The 19,343-nt window shown below is 44.8% G+C and overlaps 5 protein-coding genes across 5 annotated transcripts; 3 read left to right on the forward strand and 2 right to left on the reverse strand.

The window, feature by feature from the left end:
- Positions 1–119: 119 nt before the first annotated feature.
- On the reverse strand, positions 120–1,874 carry N7508_007395 (ankyrin repeat domain-containing protein; the record flags this gene model as incomplete). Its single annotated transcript, XM_058465459.1, has 1 exon — positions 120–1,874. One exon carries the CDS (start codon positions 1,872–1,874, stop codon positions 120–122), a length of 1,755 nt encoding a protein of 584 aa, XP_058317861.1.
- A 9,503-nt stretch (positions 1,875–11,377) lies between these two features.
- On the forward strand, positions 11,378–11,843 carry N7508_007396 (uncharacterized protein; the record flags this gene model as incomplete). The annotated part of the gene is made up of 2 exons (XM_058465460.1): positions 11,378–11,554; positions 11,592–11,843. The coding sequence occupies 2 exons, from the start codon at positions 11,378–11,380 to the stop codon at positions 11,841–11,843; spliced, it is 429 nt and encodes a 142-aa protein (XP_058317862.1).
- A 225-nt stretch (positions 11,844–12,068) lies between these two features.
- Positions 12,069–13,325, reverse strand: N7508_007397 (uncharacterized protein; the record flags this gene model as incomplete). The annotated part of the gene is made up of 3 exons (XM_058465461.1): positions 12,069–12,646; positions 12,706–12,929; positions 12,991–13,325. The coding sequence occupies 3 exons, from the start codon at positions 13,323–13,325 to the stop codon at positions 12,069–12,071; spliced, it is 1,137 nt and encodes a 378-aa protein (XP_058317863.1).
- A 2,515-nt stretch (positions 13,326–15,840) lies between these two features.
- N7508_007398 (uncharacterized protein) lies at positions 15,841–16,026 on the forward strand (the record flags this gene model as incomplete). Its single annotated transcript, XM_058465462.1, has 1 exon — positions 15,841–16,026. The coding sequence occupies one exon, from the start codon at positions 15,841–15,843 to the stop codon at positions 16,024–16,026; it is 186 nt and encodes a 61-aa protein (XP_058317864.1).
- A 771-nt stretch (positions 16,027–16,797) lies between these two features.
- N7508_007399 (uncharacterized protein) lies at positions 16,798–17,848 on the forward strand (the record flags this gene model as incomplete). The annotated part of the gene is made up of 2 exons (XM_058465463.1): positions 16,798–16,956; positions 17,009–17,848. The coding sequence occupies 2 exons, from the start codon at positions 16,798–16,800 to the stop codon at positions 17,846–17,848; spliced, it is 999 nt and encodes a 332-aa protein (XP_058317865.1).
- Between the last annotated feature and the right edge of the window lie 1,495 nt (positions 17,849–19,343).

Consider the following 19,343-nt stretch of genomic DNA (forward strand, 5'->3'; position numbering starts at 1 on the left):
TCGAGGCGCAAGACAATAAATGGGATTCAAACAAAAAGAGACCATATAACCCTCGTCTCATCAAAAACCATATATACAGTCGATAATTGTCTATAACATATCAAAAGCCCATTTTAAGACTAAGTGCGAAAGTTGCCCTCCGCATTCAAGCGGCCCTGAAGATAAAGCGAGATTTTACTAGTCAGAGATGTTTCAATGGCAACTTTCATATCATTGCCATCCTTTGCGCGAGGATCCTTGAAGAGACGTTGAACGACATGCTCATGTCCGTTACGAGCTGCTTTGCATATTGCAGTGTCCCCGAGCTTATCACTAGCAGTGACATCCAGACCTTTTTCTTTCAGCAAGAGATCTATGATCGATAGTTGACCATGGCAAGCCGCCAGAGAGAGTGCAGTGTCTCCCATGTAAGTTTTGAGATTAAGGTCGGGTGGCGGTCTGTGCTTAAGAAGTAGTCTCGTAATCTCAAGGTGTCCCATCTCGGATGCAACACAGAGCGGCGAAAAATCCCAAAATTTCTGATTGATATCGATGGTATCAAGGCAGAGTAATCGACGTACGACGTCTCGATGGTCCTCTCTCGCAGCATGGAATAGAGGAGAAGCCTGTGGCACGTTCACTTGTATATCTGTCCTTGCGAGCAATAGTTCCACCATGCATAAGTCACCCCTAGAAGCAGCGCAGGTGAGAGGAGTCCATTCCTCATCGTCACGAATGTTCGGATCTAGATCATGATTGTTGAGAAGAACAGCCGCGATTGGTACATTTCCCCTTTTCGCCGCGGAATGAAGAGCTGTACTGCCATTTTGGCCTTTCACGTTGAGATCGACATGGTCTTCTGCAAGAATCTGTAAGGCGATCGCGGTACGTTCTGCCTGAACAGCTAAACAGAGCGCTGTTGCTCCATTATTGTCCAAGGCATTGATATCCACTGCGCTACAGGTCAAGAGAAGACGTGCTATTGACTTCTGGCCGTGTTCTGCTGCGATGTGGAAGGCGGTGCGACCGAACCTGTCTCTGGCGTCGGCGGATGTCTGTTCATAGGTAAGCAAGTGTTGAAGTACCTCTTTGTCACCACGTTCTGCGGCTTGGTGCAAGAGGCTCTGGCCATTCCTATTTCGTGTATTCGGATTCGCACCATGGGTAACGAGTAGCGCGATGATATCATGGAATCCCACCTTTACAGCCCGGTGCAGCAAATGGTCTCTGACATTGTCATCTTCCAGTAAGCACTTTCCTGTATCAGACTCTCGATGGTGTAGCAACATGCGGGTGACCTCCGCGCTCTTTTTGACAATGGCCAGACCAACTGATGAGATGTTTCTGTAATCCGACATTCGTATAACACTACCCCTTCCCAGAAGAACCTGAACCAGGCCCTCATGGCAATGTGCAACGGCATACCAGATAGCAGACCGCTTCTTTTCATCTCTCCTATTCAGACGTGGCTTGAAATCCAGTAGAAGTGAGTCTGCAGACAAAGCGTTCCTGGCAATGGTGTATATCAATGGCGTCTGCTTGTGTTTATCTTGCCAATCGATATCCGTTCTCGGGTCGGAAAGAAGCATGCGAATGATCGTCTGATTTTGAGCGCGAAGGGCATAAAAGATGGGTGTGCGAGATTTATCATCGGTAGTGTTGACGTCTGCTTGGTAACCACGCAGCATTTTTTCCACGAATTCTGCATTTCCCTTGAGGACGCCCCAAAACAATGCTGAACTGCGTTGTCGTCTCACATTGAATTGGTACAGAGAGGGAAGGAGAGAAGCATTCGCTGCTTTATTGAGGCACACCAGCGCAAGTAGATCCTGGGCTCCGTCCAGATTGTCTGCTACCCAAAACAGAAGTTCAAGAGGAAGATCCAGGAGAGACATCTTTTCGTTGATTAGCTGGTGCCCGAGATCATGTGGTAGGTACACAGCGACACAGGAAATGCTTACGTTAACATATGTCGATAATTTAGACAAGGAAGAAGATGCTGTGCTGGTTGGCATATATCACACGATCAATATGATGATACTATGTCTAAGTTTTGAATTCAGGGTCGCCTTAGTTCTTTATAGGCCAGATAATATGTATCCCACGGAAGTCGGCACAGCCGCTCAGGTCAAAACTCTATCGTCAGTCGAAGTCAGCCCTGGTTGCAGTTTTTCGGGCTCTTATTCGTCCCTTGTGCTTCGAGGCATGCGCCTGCGGGGCTGTGTCTCGTAGACTGCTTGCCCATCGCTGTTGTGGCCTATTGACCGTCCCTGTACTGTGCTGGTTGGTCTATCAAATGAATCAAAAGCTGGCAAATATACTGTCAGACATTATTTTCGGATATAAGGATGAAAATATATAAAGCCACCGTGGGTTGGTGCGTAGTTTTAGTTTATACTTAGATGGCCAGACTTTTCTCTCTACTAGCGCTTATTTGATTTTCGGTCTTTAGACATCTCCGCCAATTCGAAAACAGACCGACAATCATTGGCCACCTGTCTTTAACGCTTGAGCAACGCCTACGGAACTTCGTTTTCTGTACAGTATATGAAGAAATCTCGTTGGGTGGTAATGATTGCAGAGTAGCCACGAATTCAGCGAGACGAATGTCGTATACAAACAGATAGGTCGGCAAATTCACATGACGAAACAGATATCTTTTGGTTAGTCGTTCCTTAACGGCTTTGATTCGGGCTCTACGAGCTTAGTATCTGTCAGCTATGAGTCCCTCCTCGTTATACTCGTCATTCATGATATCAAGAATGCACTGTTTGTACCAGCATTCCTGCTTCATGCCGTGATCATTCGCCGTCCATACCAGCAGTCAAGCTCTGACAAAGTTCTGCCACGGCACAGAGGGTGCTGTAAATTTTGTTTTCCATATTACAGTACCCTCCTAGAATTTTAGTATCGTCTTAAATATGGATATACCAACCTGGTGTTAATCAACCAGCACGGATTGTTCTGGAGAGCCTTTCCTAGTCACAAACCTAAGCAAGAAGCATCTTGGTACCCACCCCCGTTGTTTTCCAATGCATTCTATTGACATCATAGTACAGACGTAGGCTAGACACTAATTGAGCCCTACATCTAATGAGATCGTGTTTTATCACTCCTTCATTGACGACAGGTTCCTAAGCTCAGTGGAACTGGATCTTGATGAGCAAATTCAAGGCTCACTTTAGCCTTTCATGTGCAACCAAGTGCCGAGATTTCCGCCGTGACGTATCATGCCGGAACTTGATGCTCCGTTGCTCCTGCGTCCCACTTATGTGTGAAGTGTCCTTCTCTAAGCATAGACAAACACCCCAACGTAGCCTAGAGCATTAAAGAGCACGGCACGGTCATCGCGTCTATATTATAGACGATGTTCGCGATGATTGCATGATGGATCTGACTATACCTCTCTCTTTCTTGGGGCAAATCCCCATTCTCCCTTGATGTCTACGAGACAGCCCAAGAGTGGCGGGTAACGCCTCTTTACCCGTTAATGCGCGTGACTTATCACTTTACAGTTAGGCAATCTCAACACAGCACAATGTGGTATGTAAGCCACAAACCTCGTACTTCCACCAAAAAGGCCAAGGCTTGTCAAACCCTTCCAAATTACCATTGTATCTACCCTTCAATTTTTACCTGAGTGAGAGCATTGGGGAAGGCGATATTGTACTCAGTGACGTCGAATAGCTTTCTTTCCATGTTTGCTAGGCCTCTATGGAGACGCTTTGTTCTCAGCTATAACCATGTCGCCGCTTTGCTGTGTTCCACGGAATACCAATTTAGTCCAGTACGGCCGGCCAAATGTGCAAATTTGGACAGCTCCAAATTTAGTATTCCACCCAATCCAGCGTGAGCGGAGCCTTTCCCGTCCTGGCACATATTACGCTGAATGTCTCCCATGAGGATATTCAGACTTTCGCAGTTAACATCAATGAAACTTACCAAGAAACGTTATTGTAATGGTCGTCGCAATGGGAAGTCAAAGATAATGCGCGTCTCTCCAGCGATGCTAGCGAAAATGGACGATACTGCGATAGGCCTAGTGATCGGCAAGATTTCCCTTCCACGGGCGAAGCTCAAGGAAATCACACGCAAAAGCTCCGTTTAGGCACTGTCCACCTCGCACAGTTGATAAAAAAAGCCATAGAGAAGATACTCGAAGAAAATGATTCATTCAATACTGAGCAAAGAATTTTACAAATGTCTTGTCTGAAGAAGTCAATTTCCCAATCTGAGTGGTTGCATAGACAGCTTCAAAGCTACATTCGGATCTATCATTGCGATAGTCCTTTCAGAATTGCCGAGTCCGAGCATCCTTCCGGTCTAGAATCAGAGGCCGTCGTTTTCGACAAGGGCTCCTTTCAGAAAGGACAGATTACTGTGTTTTCAGCAGAGTCTGTGTATCTCCGACGAAGAAGAAATAGTTGGTATTAAAGAGATCAGAAAAGTCTTCAGTCTTCTTCTATTCTCTCGGTCTCAAGCAGCAGGGATGTTTCGAGGACCTGCTCGATTTGTGGACCATGGCTGAAAGGGAAATTCAGAAATTGTACGGGCCGAGAGATCGAGAGCCCATATTGTGGCACTGAAAGAGATAGATGAAGGGGAAGAAATTACGGTTTTCTATGAGAACACTATGTGGAAAGAACAATTACGAGTGTTTATGTCGGTCTTGCACAACACGAATTGCAGAGTCCTAGAAATATATCACTAGTTCTCAGTGACCATTGTCATGTTCTGCGTGTCACCGCTGTAGTCAAGATTATCGTGAATTGGAAGGCCGTTGGGGTAGAGCCAAACACTACGCAGCGATTAAATACAAAACCATGAGATCCCTCAAGATTACCACCAATCTCATCACGCCCGATACTGTATTGATTGAGGAATTCGATTGTCGATTTACACGCCATGCTATTTGTGAGTCGACAGAACGTCTGGTCTCTGGCTAAGCATGCATCACTTAGCTGAGTGTCAGTCCTGGAGTTATTACACAACTACTGTACCCTAAGCGCCAAATTGAAACCCAGACAAGATCTTCTTCCAATAGCCACGGTGTACAGAATAATTAGTACTGCATGTATTGTTATATGGCTATGCTACGTGCTTCTTCCGAGAGACAAAAAGTTCTGTTGATGAACCTCCGCTGCATATATAACCATGAACCAACCGATCGCATAACAATGAAGCGATTCTGACAGTTAATTCAGGCTACGGCCAAGCGTATCGAGTAGGCCATTTAGACTTGCTTAGTTTCACCAGGAATGTCTACTTATCTCAAGTACCACGTAGAGGTCCAATCCTTACTTGAGGCTCGCATACAGAGCTTGTGCGACTGAGCAGGGCAATGGGATAAGCCAGGGGCTTTGAAAATTTAGGGACAGGGAAAAGAGGGAATCTGATAAGGGGTCGGCGAAAATAAGTTTCGCGTTGCTTGTAGGGTTTTTCCTGGCCTCATCAGTATCTATACATTGATGCACAATGCTTGACCTGTTGTCCAATCTTTTCGAAAGGGCTTCCTTTCTAAATGTTCCCCCAACAGAGGATCTGGTTAGAAGTTGCCATTATATATATATATAGACAACAGGGCAAGCCTCTAGCTATTCTTGGGATGGCCCTGGAATGAAAATTTCCAAACTAGAAACTCCCTCTGTTCGATTGCTTATATTTCTGGAACTTAGGAGCTTTTTTTTAGCGAAGCTTGATGTGTATTCTCTCCCCAATCGCTTCTCGCCATCATCGCTTATAGTAAAACTATTCTCAGGCATTTGAGACACCCTGAAATCTTCATCTGATCATATCGCATTAATCCAAACGCTCACCATCATATACCAGTACCGACGTTGTTGATACCACTCAATGTAGTCCGCATTTTAATCCCTTGGAAACTCTTTCTTTATAGGAGATCCTCCATTGAATATATCCAAGTCTAAAGCAACTGGGCACGTGGTTGGCCTACAGGGTCCGGGTCAGAGCCGTCACACACCATGAATTGGAACTTGACTTCTTCCTGACGCTTTCGCGATAGACATAAGTGCCAATGTCCCTGCCGATTATGGCTCAATAGTAATTGTACCCTTCTTAGCCAAAGGAAATGAGTGACAAAATATAGCGCACCATCAAAATCCAACCCCGCATGACTGTAGGAGTATGTGCAAGTTAAGTATACCCAAGTTGTTCAATGATTTAGACTTTTAAGTAAGAACGAAGATAGCCAGTTGCTATCTGTCACGATTATGAAGAGGGCATGAAGCGATCAGGAGCAATTTCCCACTTGGCGATTTTGTCCTTTAATCTGGAACGTAAAGCAAAAATAGCTTATGATGTAGCTTGATAGTGTTGAAATGCCCTGTTTCATGCCAACTAGAAAGCCTGTGAGAAATAGAATTTATACGTGAAAACTCGCTTTGAACCGCTCTATTGCCCACCATCTGTCATGTACCTGGACTTGGCATAAATCGGCTGGAAATAATTCAAATGAAAGGTTCTGACAGGACAGACTGACTACCAATCAAATGTTTGGAAGATCCTTGCTAGACCGAACGCTGACCGTCAAAATCGACTCGACTACGATAATTTAAGAAACGAAAACAACGATATTTATGAGAAATTACAGACGGATAAGCCAGATATTCATGCAATTTGACCCAAGTGAGAATGCAACTGCCAGGTATAAGGCAGTTATAGTGTTTGCGCCAAGGCTGGCTCGAGCACCATACTGTCCTAGAACCTCCTGGATGTGTTGACCATAGAAATTGTAGAAGCATACCACCCAGGCAGTTGCAACAGTAAGCAGAATAATTGTAGCCTTTATTAATTAGCTTTTTTCACGTGTAGCTTGCCTCCATACCCACGCAGTCTTCCCTAAAATTAGGAGGAGCTGGATTCTCTTAGGAGAAGCAACATCAGTGTAAATACCACCATACCTATATCGGGCATATCTTAAAATCTTCACTCTTGTTATCATCGTTCCAGGTCTCCTCCCGTGGACTACCCTTGCAACTATTCAAAAACACTTAAATCTGAATTTCCTACTAAATTGTTGATTCTGAAAGTAACATTCACCCTAGAAAAAGGTACTGTTACCGATAGACCTCGGATAATTCTGTAGCTTGGAAGGGCTCGGAGGCAAAGCATGAAGTTGGTGAGATTAATTTTTTTTTTCATACTTCATTTTTCGTTTTTCATTTTTTTGATTTTTGATTTTTATTTTTAATTTAATTCATTTTTTTTATTACAATATCATTACTAAGATGTTATTTATTTATTATTTATTTATTACTCAGGCGTTTCACGACCTTAGGTCGTATGTAGCCCCCTAGCTAGTGTGCACTGCTCCGTAGAGTATGTACATTTGATAGCGTCACCAATTCAGATCTTCCTCACGCTTCATTAGCCAACCGTCCCGTCTCCACTGCAAACGCGATAACGGTTTTGACAATCTTGATATCAGGTTTCCATGTTCTTCCACTCGGTTCACTCGCATCCTCTACAGTCCCAGGTTTACCTCCTAGCATCTGCGACAGACTACCGAAGTTCGGACCTGCGGCTTCAATCAGCGCGCGACGTTGTTCATTCCACCGTGTGCATCGAAGCAAGAAATGCGGGACTGTTTCACGCTCAATGCCACATTCGCACAAATCACTTTCGGCTTTGCCGATTCGGTCAAGATATCCATTCAGCCGGGCATGTCCCGTGCGGAGTTGAGCTAGTATCGTACTATGATGTTATGCTCAATCACGGGAGAATTTTAAGCATCTCGTATCAAGACGCACGGGCCGCCATTAGATCACGTAAAGGCTAGGCAACTCTCACAATCCTTTGTATATAAGCTCAATACTCAAAGAAGTAGTGCAAAATTCTACGCTATAATTCCGTCATAAATTATGGGGTGATGCGTTACTGTTCAAGTTCTATCGTAGGCAGTCAGTGCCGGCCCTCGATGAGCTCCTTCTAACTTTTGTCACATGGTCATCCAGGTACTCTGACTTCGAAATGCATCAATTGAGCAGCCTGTCTCTACCAAGCCATGACCCCGCATGAAACATCGATTTTTTAAATTTTAAATCTATCTTTTTCTTTTATTCATTTAATAATTCTTTTCTTTTCTATTTTCAGTTTTTAATTCTTACCTTATAACAATATTATTATTCTATCACGAGGAAACTTTTAAGAATCACGTATCATGATGCGCAGGCTGCCATTATATCACATAAAAGCTGAGCCACACTCGTAATCCTCTTTAACGATGTCGATGTCGAAAGAACAGTGCAAAAGTGTGCGCTATACTTCCGTCATCAATCATTCAATGATGCGTGACTGTTCGAAGCTCTGTCGTATGCAGTCTGTATCGGTCTTCGGTAAACCCCCTTTGGCTCTTGTAACATGCGTCATCAGACTTCGAAGGCCGCCTCGACCCACAATCAATTGATATTCGCAATGTAAAAATGACTCGTAAGCTACTTCCTCCTTTACGTTAGTCACGTGATACACACGGGCCCTAATCCAAGAGATTCCGCGAGTCTGCAATGGCTGGTGTGGCTATTGTTCTACAATCAGTAAGAATTCTCGAGAGCCCGAAAGGAAATATTAACTTCTTTAGTAACCTTGCTTATTGGTTCTGGATTAGGTAGCCTTTTCCAAGAACAACATGATTACGTTGTACAGGCACAGTGACCACCTGGGATTCATGCTACAGCTTGCGAGTAAAAGTGCAGCTGGCCAGCATCCTTGGCTCTAAAAATGTCAATGATGGATGTGTAGCAAACACATAGACGTAATATTTGACACGAAGCTGGGGGCGTTCCCGGAAGGTTTCATGCAGTGAGATTTTTCACGAGATTCCACCCGTTTTAATTACAAATAATTCTAAATTTAGTGCACGACGACTAGGTTTAGCGACTAGATTTGGCCTTGCCATTGTTGGGAAAGTACTCCATAGCGGTCGTCATTTAAGTGGAACCAACATCACGGGCGCGGGCAGCTAATCCTACTGCCAACTTACGCTATGGAGCCGTGGTTCTTCCATCTCACGTCTATGCCACTAAATATCCAAGCAGTGATACATTATCGTTCTGCGTTTCGTAAAGCTCCGCTGTGGATTAGGCTAGCTTTTCTAGCTTGTGTTCACTACTCTTTGCCTTGGGTGATACGCAAGGCAACTTTCATCTTGTTCGCTTACGAGATTGCTCCGTACTGCTTAGGAACCTACAGCCGATTTTCACCTAGCCAAGAAGAGGGTAACATCAATCTCTTCACCCAACGTCTACTATGAACACAAAAATTCCTTGCAACCGCCTTCTGCCCATTCACGCACAGGTTGGCGCGATGAAGCTTCTCGTATATTAACCTACTTTAACATTTGGTCACGTATTGAGTAGCTCCATGTGCGTAGAAATTCGTGCATAGCGTCTCAAAAGCTGTTCCACTGGTCAGGTGGCAAATCATAAACAATGACAATTAGCACAGCGTTCGGCGCACTCGCCTCGTCGCTTGAATTAAAAAGTTTTACACAATATTTGCAAAGTCTACCAAACAATTTCTCTTTGGCTGTGGGAAACGGACAATCAGCAGTCTAATACGGGACTGATGAGGGGAATGTAGATCCACAAACTCAGGCATTTTGGCTACTCTCATGATCAGTGTTGAAGGGTAGCCGTAAGGCGGACTCGTGTTTGCTGCTGTAAACAGGTTTATCCGATCGAGTGATCATGGCGGCAGAACACTCGAAGAGCATTCTTTCCATGCTCATTCACGTTAGGTCGCTCACAGTGGCATCATATAATGCGTGGCAAATGAACGGTGACAGGTCTTGTCGCCGCAATTTTGAAGCATTGGGTATTTATTAGATGAGACTGCCTCTAAAATGAGAAAGAATGAATATGGGAGTAGAATCAATATAGGAGCCACTGGCACAAGACATTGATATAGGAGGATGAAGAAATACAGAAGCAATTTCTGCGCCTAGTAGGGCTACTGTGAGGCTGTAACGGCACGTCGTTTCTGTCGAGCGAGGGGAAAATGACAAGTCTACGGATTAATCTTAAATCTAGGCCATCGAGACGAACAGGGTATACAGAAATTTATGTTTTATACATACCCGTACTGCGATACCAAGAGGAGCTTGGTGGTGGCGAGGAAGCGGGTGTGTCGGTCTCATATATCCCAGGAAGGGCTCTAGGACGAACAGGGCTGGCTCCACCTATGAGAGGCGTCTCTGGATGCCTTGACTGCCATCCATTCATGCTCACTGGTGGCGTTGGCTCTGGCAGTACTGGAGATAGATGGGCCGTGAATAACATGTTTTTGTCAAAAAGACATATCTTCCAAGATCTGACGCAGTGCGAACATGGACCATCTTGTGCTACAGAACCCATACGTCCATAGACCAACTGCATCGGCTTTATATTTTTTTTTATTCATCCATGTTTTCACGTTTTCTTCATTCTTGATGAAAGTTAATGGACCTCTCAGCTATGTGGGCGCTGCTAATAATCACATGTTTCGCCCTTGTTATCATGTTCAAGTAGCGCTAACCCTTTCCTTTAAAGCCTTGAGGATGGTCTGATATAATTCAAAAATTAGGTGGAGATCATTCGGGTGACTGCCTTGAAGTGATTGAAAAATAAGACGGCAAAGACACCAGATCCAACGAACCTACAGATGAGGCCAGAAAAAAAAAACATACAACAGCAGGAGTTCGCTGGTGGTCACCCACCCAACTACTGACCTACCGGCGTGTGGCTTATGCGCGGAGAATAGTTGGGTGGTGTCGCCCAGGTGGGTTTAGGGTGAGAGTCGCGCGACCGTGGGTGACAAGGGTGAGTGCGCTATAGACAGGGTGAGAATACGGATGAGAATCACCTAAGTTGCGCGACCACTGCACTGACCCCTTAGCTGAATAACAACAGAATATTATTGGATTATACCCTTCCCCCTAAAACGCTCGGCATCTTGGCATCTGCACATAGCCACGACTAGAAGCATCATAACTGTACGGAGTACTTTATGACTGTACCCTCCTATCTCACGTGCTGACTGACCTGACTGTGAAAGTCATATCACGTGGTCCGGATTCATGGCCTCTGTCAAAGCTCATAGCGGCAAAATTCCGACGGATATAAGTTATTCCGAACCGGAGCTAAAGCGTCGGGCATTGAACACGTCGGGCATTCCTATCCCACCTCGACTTCTACCTACCCCGCCATTAGGGCCTTCCATCCCCTCCCACCATCCCCTCCCACCATCACGTTATGCATCTATGTTGATATTCTACAACCGCACCATTATCTTAATAAAGGTAAAATTCCAAGGTCCTCCGAGGGGGTTCTCTAAACAAAGATGCTAAGGTGCCTTTTTACATATTAGCACGATCTTATCAATCCGACTACGTCCTGTCCCAGCCATGCCAGTGACCCAAATTAATAATGTTGAAGCCGTTGCGAAGTTAAAGGATTTGGCAACGTGGCTTTACGAAAGTGCCGAGATGAAGCAAGAAAAGAATCTTATCAAATGCGTGGACGTGGATCGTTATAAGAAGACGCTCCCTCTACTGAAAGCATTGGGGTACGACCAAATACCGGTAATATCCAGAACAGCCGCTTATTAGTAGCATATAGCTGAAGAGTTCACAGGGCCATGGTTACCATATATACCGCACATCCGGAGAGACGGAAATCATCAAGCGACCTGATCTCAAGACACTGTTTTTCCCTTTGTCTGTCGGCTCCGGAAATAACAGTATAGCGTCAGGAGAGGTACAGGTGGCGGGCGAAACGGTCGCACCTGGCAGTTTTATACATTTGGACAGTACCTTGACTATCACCGCGCAGCTAGACTGTCTTATTGTCTATTTGCCGGAGGGAAAATGAAAGCATAAATGTACTGAAAACTTATCCTGTATACTGTCAAATTATATTTGAAGATTAACTATGATCTATCTAGACACCTCCTTGCAAGGGCGCCAGAGTATCAAGTGCTCATCATTACTACTTTGGAATGGTCGTGGTTCCAACGACGCTCCACCTTTATATCATCGTCCCGAAGTCGATATATAGCCGAGGCAAGAAAACCGAACAAGTACCAACGGGTGCGGTCTAGAAGTTTGCGCTCGTATGATGGGTCTGCGACGTGGTATCAAATACGATCCCTGAACTCGTAGAAGGCAAGTCCGTACTCGTGGGGTTGGTGTCAAACGCGAGTAGAGGAGGGAACTCAGCATTTAAGGGATCGATGGCGTTGTTCCCTAAGCCAAGAGAAGGGAAGCCTACACCTAAGGTATCGGTCTGCGACCTAGTATATCCGTTCTCTGAGCCCGTGGAAGGTATGTCCGTACTCGTGTGGTCGGTGTTAAACGCGAGTAGATGAGGGAACTCAGCATTCAAGGGATCGATGCCGTCGTTCCCTAAGCCAAGAGAAGGGAACTCTGCATTCCAGGGACCGATCTGTGACCTAATATCATATGCGTTCTCTGAGCCCGTAGAAGCTGTGTCCGTACTCGTGTGGTCTATGTCGGACGCGACTGCAGGAGGGAACTCTGCATCCCAGGGATCGATAGAGTCGAGCTCCTTCTGCAACCTTGGAGTCAACCGATCGATCTGCGGCATAGCATTTATTGCTCTTTCGAGATCTGGAAAGTCTAATAGTCCCGTAGATTGATCTTCCGTGGAAGAAGCTGCTTTTGCTTTAAGTTAACCCTTTCTCTATGGAACTCAAATGCTTTCGTTGACTTACCCTGCCTATCTAAGACTTTTCTCCTTTTTTTCCTGGATCTCATCGCTGACTTCGTCAACGGCCGCTTGAGCGATTCATCTGAACATCCGGGTTGAGCCAGTTTGTCGGCAATATGATTTCCTAAGACATGAAGACCCCATATTTCCACAACTTGATCTATGCCATTCTCACGAAATCTTTCGATTGCTGCTGGAATATATCGAGAAAAGTGTCTGTCTGTATATCTATAACATGGTTATGATATTAGCCCAAAAAAGTGGGATCTATCAACGTTCTGTAACTCACTCTCTTTCCGTAATTTCCAATGGTAACGCAAGTAAATAACCAGGGCCACCTAATTCTTCAGCCCATCTATTGTACCTTTGACCAAGTCGAACGTATTCATCCAGATATTTCTTTAGATCACTGTCACCCAACTCCCGCGACGGATGTTTCTTCTTGATTTCATCCGCCAGCTGGGAGGAAGCATTCCTGCACCATCGTTCGCCTGTGTGATAATCGAGACGAACGGCCAACAGGTAAAAGTTCCGAAGCTTGAATCGCCGGTAAAGCGCGCAAAGCTCAGCACGAATTCCAGAGTTCTCCTCTTCGTCGTGTATATCGAAGAATACATCGGGCATTCCGTCCGTGCTTCGAATAGGATCTCGGCAAATCTCGCTGAAAAAGCTTTGGGGGTTTCGTATACACCGTACAAAAATGTGGGAGAGCTTGTACGAAATATGTGCTGGACAGTTGGCAAAGCTGGTATCTTCTAGATCCACATCAGCTGTGTTCCGAATACTTGATGTGTATCTCAAGTTAGGTGGTATGCTGATAACGTTGGACTGAGCATCGGCGTTGGATACATTAGGTGACAAGGGAGTGGCGAGTTGAGATGGATTCCGTTCCTCACTCAGCTGAGCCGTGTGCTCAGGCAGATCAGTCGACGAGCTGGGGGCAACATTGCATCGGCTCTGAAACTCGTTCAAAAGCTGATTGTGATTACTATCCCTTTGGCTATTGTTCTGAGCCGAATTATTTGCTGCGGACCCTCCTTTTTTGTTTTGCACTAGTTCCAGTAGCCAGTCACAAACACATTGATTGGAGTTTGAGAGTCGATTAAAATAATTTTTGCGTTCTTCAACGGACAGGTTGGTCTTGATTTTGTGGAGGGTATGGGCAAGCTGAATGAGTATTCCATTAAGTTCTGCATCAATTTGCCCTAAATCGCACGTCATTTTTTCAAGGAGAGGATTCATACAGGCCAGGCTTTGGCGTAACACAGTACTTAATAACAAGCTGTCTAGCTGTAACTCAGGAACACAGCCCCCCGAATGACCCCCTGCCCTTACAAAGTCTAGGTCTCGAATGGCCAATAAAGCGCCACGTCCAAGCGCTCTCTCACATATTCCGCATGAAACTCAAAACGGTTTAGGCCTGACTAAAAAAAAGAATATTAGGATGTGCATTGTCACCGTCGATAGAGTGCCTAGAACACAAAGGGCTAAAGAGACTTAAAGTCGTGTTTTCCCAGTGGTCTTTTCCAACCACCCGTCCCTCTTTTCTCACAAGTCCATTCCGCCCCCAAATTAGGTTTATGTTATTGCCCTCTCTTTCTTTCTACTATGCGGCTAACAGGACAAGTAGTATACTTTCAACTTCTAGTTTACTTTCGCGCTGCTCTATCAAACCTAGATAAGAAATATCGGAACAGTGAAAAGCAAATCCTTACAATCATCTGGATTCAAGAAGCACCAGAGTACTCACTCACCATACTGAATGCAATGAGCGTTATCGGGGGGCGGAGGGGGGGGTGCATTAAGTGTGTCAGGTGCACACTTAACGCACCCTTGTATCTGTCGGCAAGCTAGTGTGCCGTCATCCTCTAATTGCCTTATGCACTCCTAGGTAGGTAGGTAGCATTTACGCATTAATAATAATAAAAAACAATTCCTTTTCTTTCGGTCGGCTTTTGATCAGCGTCCGAACTACAGTCGCTAGTCAAAGGTCCTCTAAGATGCCCTGCTCGTATCTTGGCTATTTCCATCACCTGCTTTCTTTCAGATCACCCTTCAATTAAAAAACAGCAGGAACAAGGCATGATATCCTACGTGTCCATGGACGAACAAGTTACAACACTGAAACTACTAGTAGAAAGCTTTTCTTTCCCAAACGGCCCCCGAATATGGGTATTCATGTAGTATAAACCACAAGCCAATTAAAGGACCATGAAATGAGTCTCGCACACGAAATAACCCGTGCTGCGCCATGTGCAGTCTCATCACATCGAGGCGTCGGATGAGAGGCCAAAGCACCTTGCCCTTTTTGATCCCCGTTTTAAATCAAGAAAAATTTTCTCTTCTTTTGTAAATCCAAATCCCTTAGTAGTGCTCTGGATTCGCCATCGCCACTTCCTTTAAATTATATGCATATATACTCTACGCTTTTTACCATCTAAATCCAAGGCAGCCTACATGTTCTTGAAGCAAGCTACCCCCACAGCCCAACAGTCCAATTGTCAACCATATTGAACCTATAAGACAAGACCTCAACCTTACTGTTGACCGTCGTCACTCCATCGCTTAGCACAGCGACGCACCCGCACCTTAAAATAGGTGAACGTAAGATACGTAGTCGGTAATAAAGTCACCTGAGAACCGAGGATTTCAATAGCAGTACGTTTAGTTGACATAGATTGTTTTCCAGTAAAGGCTTCTTAACTAATACTTCGGGACAACATCACCCACATACCTTGATAGAACATACATTAGTCTCGCGAAATTACACAACAAATACATCAAAATTATTATACTTGCATCATGCGGGGTGACTTATTCCTTGGGTATTCATCAGCCAAGCAAACGTCAATGTAATTGGTGAATGCTGGGCTACGTTCGAGCTTTAGTCTCTCTTCCGAGTCACGGGGGAAGCAAACCATGTTCGATTCCGTCCTACCTGGGGATCATTGACCTCGAACCTCCATCTGGGATTCATAAAATCTAGAGCTTGGGCCTCTCTATACAACCATATATATCACGACCCTGCCGCGAAGAAAACTTCGATTAAAATCGGAACTGCTCACAAAATCATTCTGAAGCACCAATCCGCTTTCTAGCATCACTATCACTTTCCTAATTAAGACGACATCTATTCATCATGTGCACCGAGTATCTCATCACCACGATTGTCGCTGGAAAGACGACAACAACGTCGGAATTCGATACCTGTCCCGACTTGCCTCCATCCGGGAATGTCAAGGAATGTCCTAAGTACGCGTTGAAACCGGCTGGGTCGAGCCGACGAAAGGCAGGCCCCCTGCCTGACTGGACGACAAAGAAATAGGCAATTCTAGCCTAGAGACTCCACTGAAAGGTAATTTACTCAATGAATCGTTCTGCCGTTGTGATCAAGTTCATTAACGAGATAGAAATCTCGAAACCAACACTTTCGCTCGTTTGGCAGTTCAGGAATTTGAAGGAAATGTGAAATAAATTGATCAATAGCTTTCTTCAAGCAACTCACTGCGTTGGTTTTGCTCACTTTTCCTGGCCAATAATTGTAGCTCACGTGAAGCAAGCTTTATTTCTGGTTGGCACGGGTTAGAGCATGGTAAGCTTGACACGTCTAGAACAGTATTGCATTGGACTCTCCCTATAAGTGTAGTGCAGGAATGATTGTAATAGTTTTATTCCATTGTAAAGAAGGTTTACTATACGCAAACGCCCTACAACTAGCACGAGCCACGCGAGAGCCTTAGTTATGTTATTTCTTCCTACAGTGCTGTCTAGTCTTGATGCGGCCAATAAACGCGCCTATGTGGAGTAGCGCACATTCCAGTTTTACCACTTTACGGGGGAATTTGTATAGGGAGGCCTTGGAAGTACAGTGAAATACTCAATGAGGGGGGTTTCTCAAAAGAGGTTTTTACTTATACATGTCTCAGTAATTTGATATACGGGATGGCTTCTATGATAAGGGGATTTACTTTAAGGGTGACACCTGAGTCAGCAACCCTCTGGCCAGTCATGTGATACATCACGTGTATTTAATCCCCCAGGGGGATTTGATTTCTGTTTCTGATTGATTTTTGCCTCCTTAACATCACTACTCAGCATGCGAAACCTATTGCATCGGTTTATATGGCCATGGATTTGGCAGTTCAGTTCAAAGATCTCAGCATTCGTGGCCTGGGTTGTTCGGCCCATCCACTCCGTTTTATCTCCAGTCGGAGGCAGGGAAACTATCCAAGGGGATGAGGAACAACAGCGTCATGTAAGTGAGAAGGACAACCGCTATTTTTTTGCCTCTAATGACTTTTTCTTAGGCCAACTGCTCATCTATCGCGGATACAGTCATTACGGAACGAGCCGTTATAGAACGCCAAAGCGATCAGCCGCTCTTGATGATTGGTATTTTTGCCAAGGTCTATCTTCTAGACGGAAAAACCGTTAGAAAAGTACCCCGCAGTGAGAACGAAGAAGATATACATCCAATCATTCGCGAAGCCATGATATATGACACCATTGGCGTTCATCCACGAATTGCCGAGTGCACATCGAGAGGTAGTGATCGGGTCAAATTTGTCGATATTAAATTTTATCGACACGGTGACCTTGCCAGCTATTGTCAGAAGAATTCCATTACTTCTGAACTTCAGTCAAAATGGTTCCAGCAGATTTTGGAAGCTGTTGTTGTTATTCACTCTTTTGGCGTCATTCATTCGGACTTAGCGCTACGGCAATTTTTTGTCGACGATAACCTCGATCTTCGCTTAGGCGATTTCAATTCTTCTCAGTGCGCTGGCCACCCAGCACTAGGTTACGAGAAAGCATCACACTGCCTACCTCGTGATTACGAACTTCCGAACACAGAGTCTACTGATATTTTTGCTTTGGGATCTACACTTTATGAACTGGTCGCGGGCAAGGCTCCGTATGGCGAATTAAATGTAGCTGAATCCGCTGATCCTGAGTCCATAAAGGCACAGATCCAGCGGCAACATGAGGTGATCGATTTCGAGATCGAAGAGCGATACAAGAGGCAGCAGTTCCCAGATGTTACAGGCTATCAACGTGGAGATGTCATACTAGGTTGCTGGAGAGGGCAATTTGCAACAGCAGCGGACGCGCTCGATTTCTATCTACGATCACGAAATACCATGTAATGCTTATCTCCTTCAATTGATCCGTCTCTCCCCCAATGAGCTTCCTTGTTGCGTGGATGATTTTCTTAGAATTCTCCAAATTCCATTTTTTGTGCATATCAAATAGGGCTCTAAATAGGTCATTTATCGCACAGGTGCCCGACTTCCCCCCAAACATCCCCAATTGAAGGCGGCCTACAGTTCTCCTAAGCTATACCATTTACTTAATTTAGTCTAGAAAATTATGTAGCATTTTCTTAAACCCGATACGGATAGATTATTGATCTTTGTACCCGAAACCTAGAACAACACCCTTATTCGCGTTTTTTAATTCTTTGTCATTGGACAACCTAACACCCGTGCATCACGCCGAATATGCGGTACTATCACCACTTTTATCATTTTCAAATGCTTCCTGTTTAATAATTACAGCAGCTTCTGAAACATTACATTACGTGCGGTAAAATGAGCGGTAAAGTGGTTTTCAGCTACTATATATTGATCATCATCCCACGCGGTTTTTCCTTATGACTTATATCCAAATGGATGATTGGATATTCTTCCTGCTACTTGCCTCTGTGATTGTGCACACCCTTATCGTTATTTGGGGAGTTTGGAGATTTCGAACTCAGCGGGTTATAGAGTATTTTATCAGAGGGTGGTAATACAGTCAGTGTGATTCCAAAGAGGTTCTCCTTACTATGGTATATTTAACGGTATACTCCAGATTAGCAACCCTAGGCTGAAGCAGCGTCCCAACCCACTGCCTAAGAATATAACAATCGGATCTCTTCTTTCTATTGTCTATTGCAAAGCCACATCAAATCTCAATGGACTTCGTTGACCCCTTGTCACTCTTAAACGAGGACTTAAAAGACGAACTTGACAAGGATGCGGAGGCTCCAGATCATCCCACGGGGTTCGATATAGCTCCTCCTTTGGGTATACACTGCGCGGAAGTTGATGAAGGTTTGTAGAATTACACTACCGTTTTTATGCTAAGCTGATATTCTCTTGTCCCGACTATGGTGATTTGGAAGACAAGGGGAGACTATGTTGTCTCGATCAATAGCGCAGCACTCCTGAGAAACTGCCAAAAATTGTTTAACAGGGAATTGTGTTTTTTCCTAGTACCTGAAGTCTATGTGGCTCTGATAGTTACCTCTCGATATACGGCCATGCATACTGCAACTGGGGATTACCTCCGCGAACTTATGCAATCCACAGTCCAGTCCGGCATATCTTGCCCCAATGTGTTGGCATTTACATTTATTGCACTTCACCTACAGCGGAGGATGTGCTTCCGTATGGACGGGGATTTCATCAGCGACGCCGGGAGATGTGACCTACCAGGGAAATATGGTGTGCTTGAAACGCTTCGACAGGCTGCTGAACGTGGTCTATGGGTAATACAGGTGTCTTTTGATGATCTTTCAGGTTCGGCAGTTAGGTTTGGAACGTTGGTAGAGCTTGCTACAACTTTTTCGGAACCCTGTATTTACACTGAATAGCTAGT

Source organism: Penicillium antarcticum (genome assembly GCF_028974205.1).
Source record: "Penicillium antarcticum strain IBT 31339 chromosome Unknown utg000007l_segment0_segment0, whole genome shotgun sequence".
Lineage (NCBI taxonomy): Eukaryota > Fungi > Ascomycota > Eurotiomycetes > Eurotiales > Aspergillaceae > Penicillium > Penicillium antarcticum.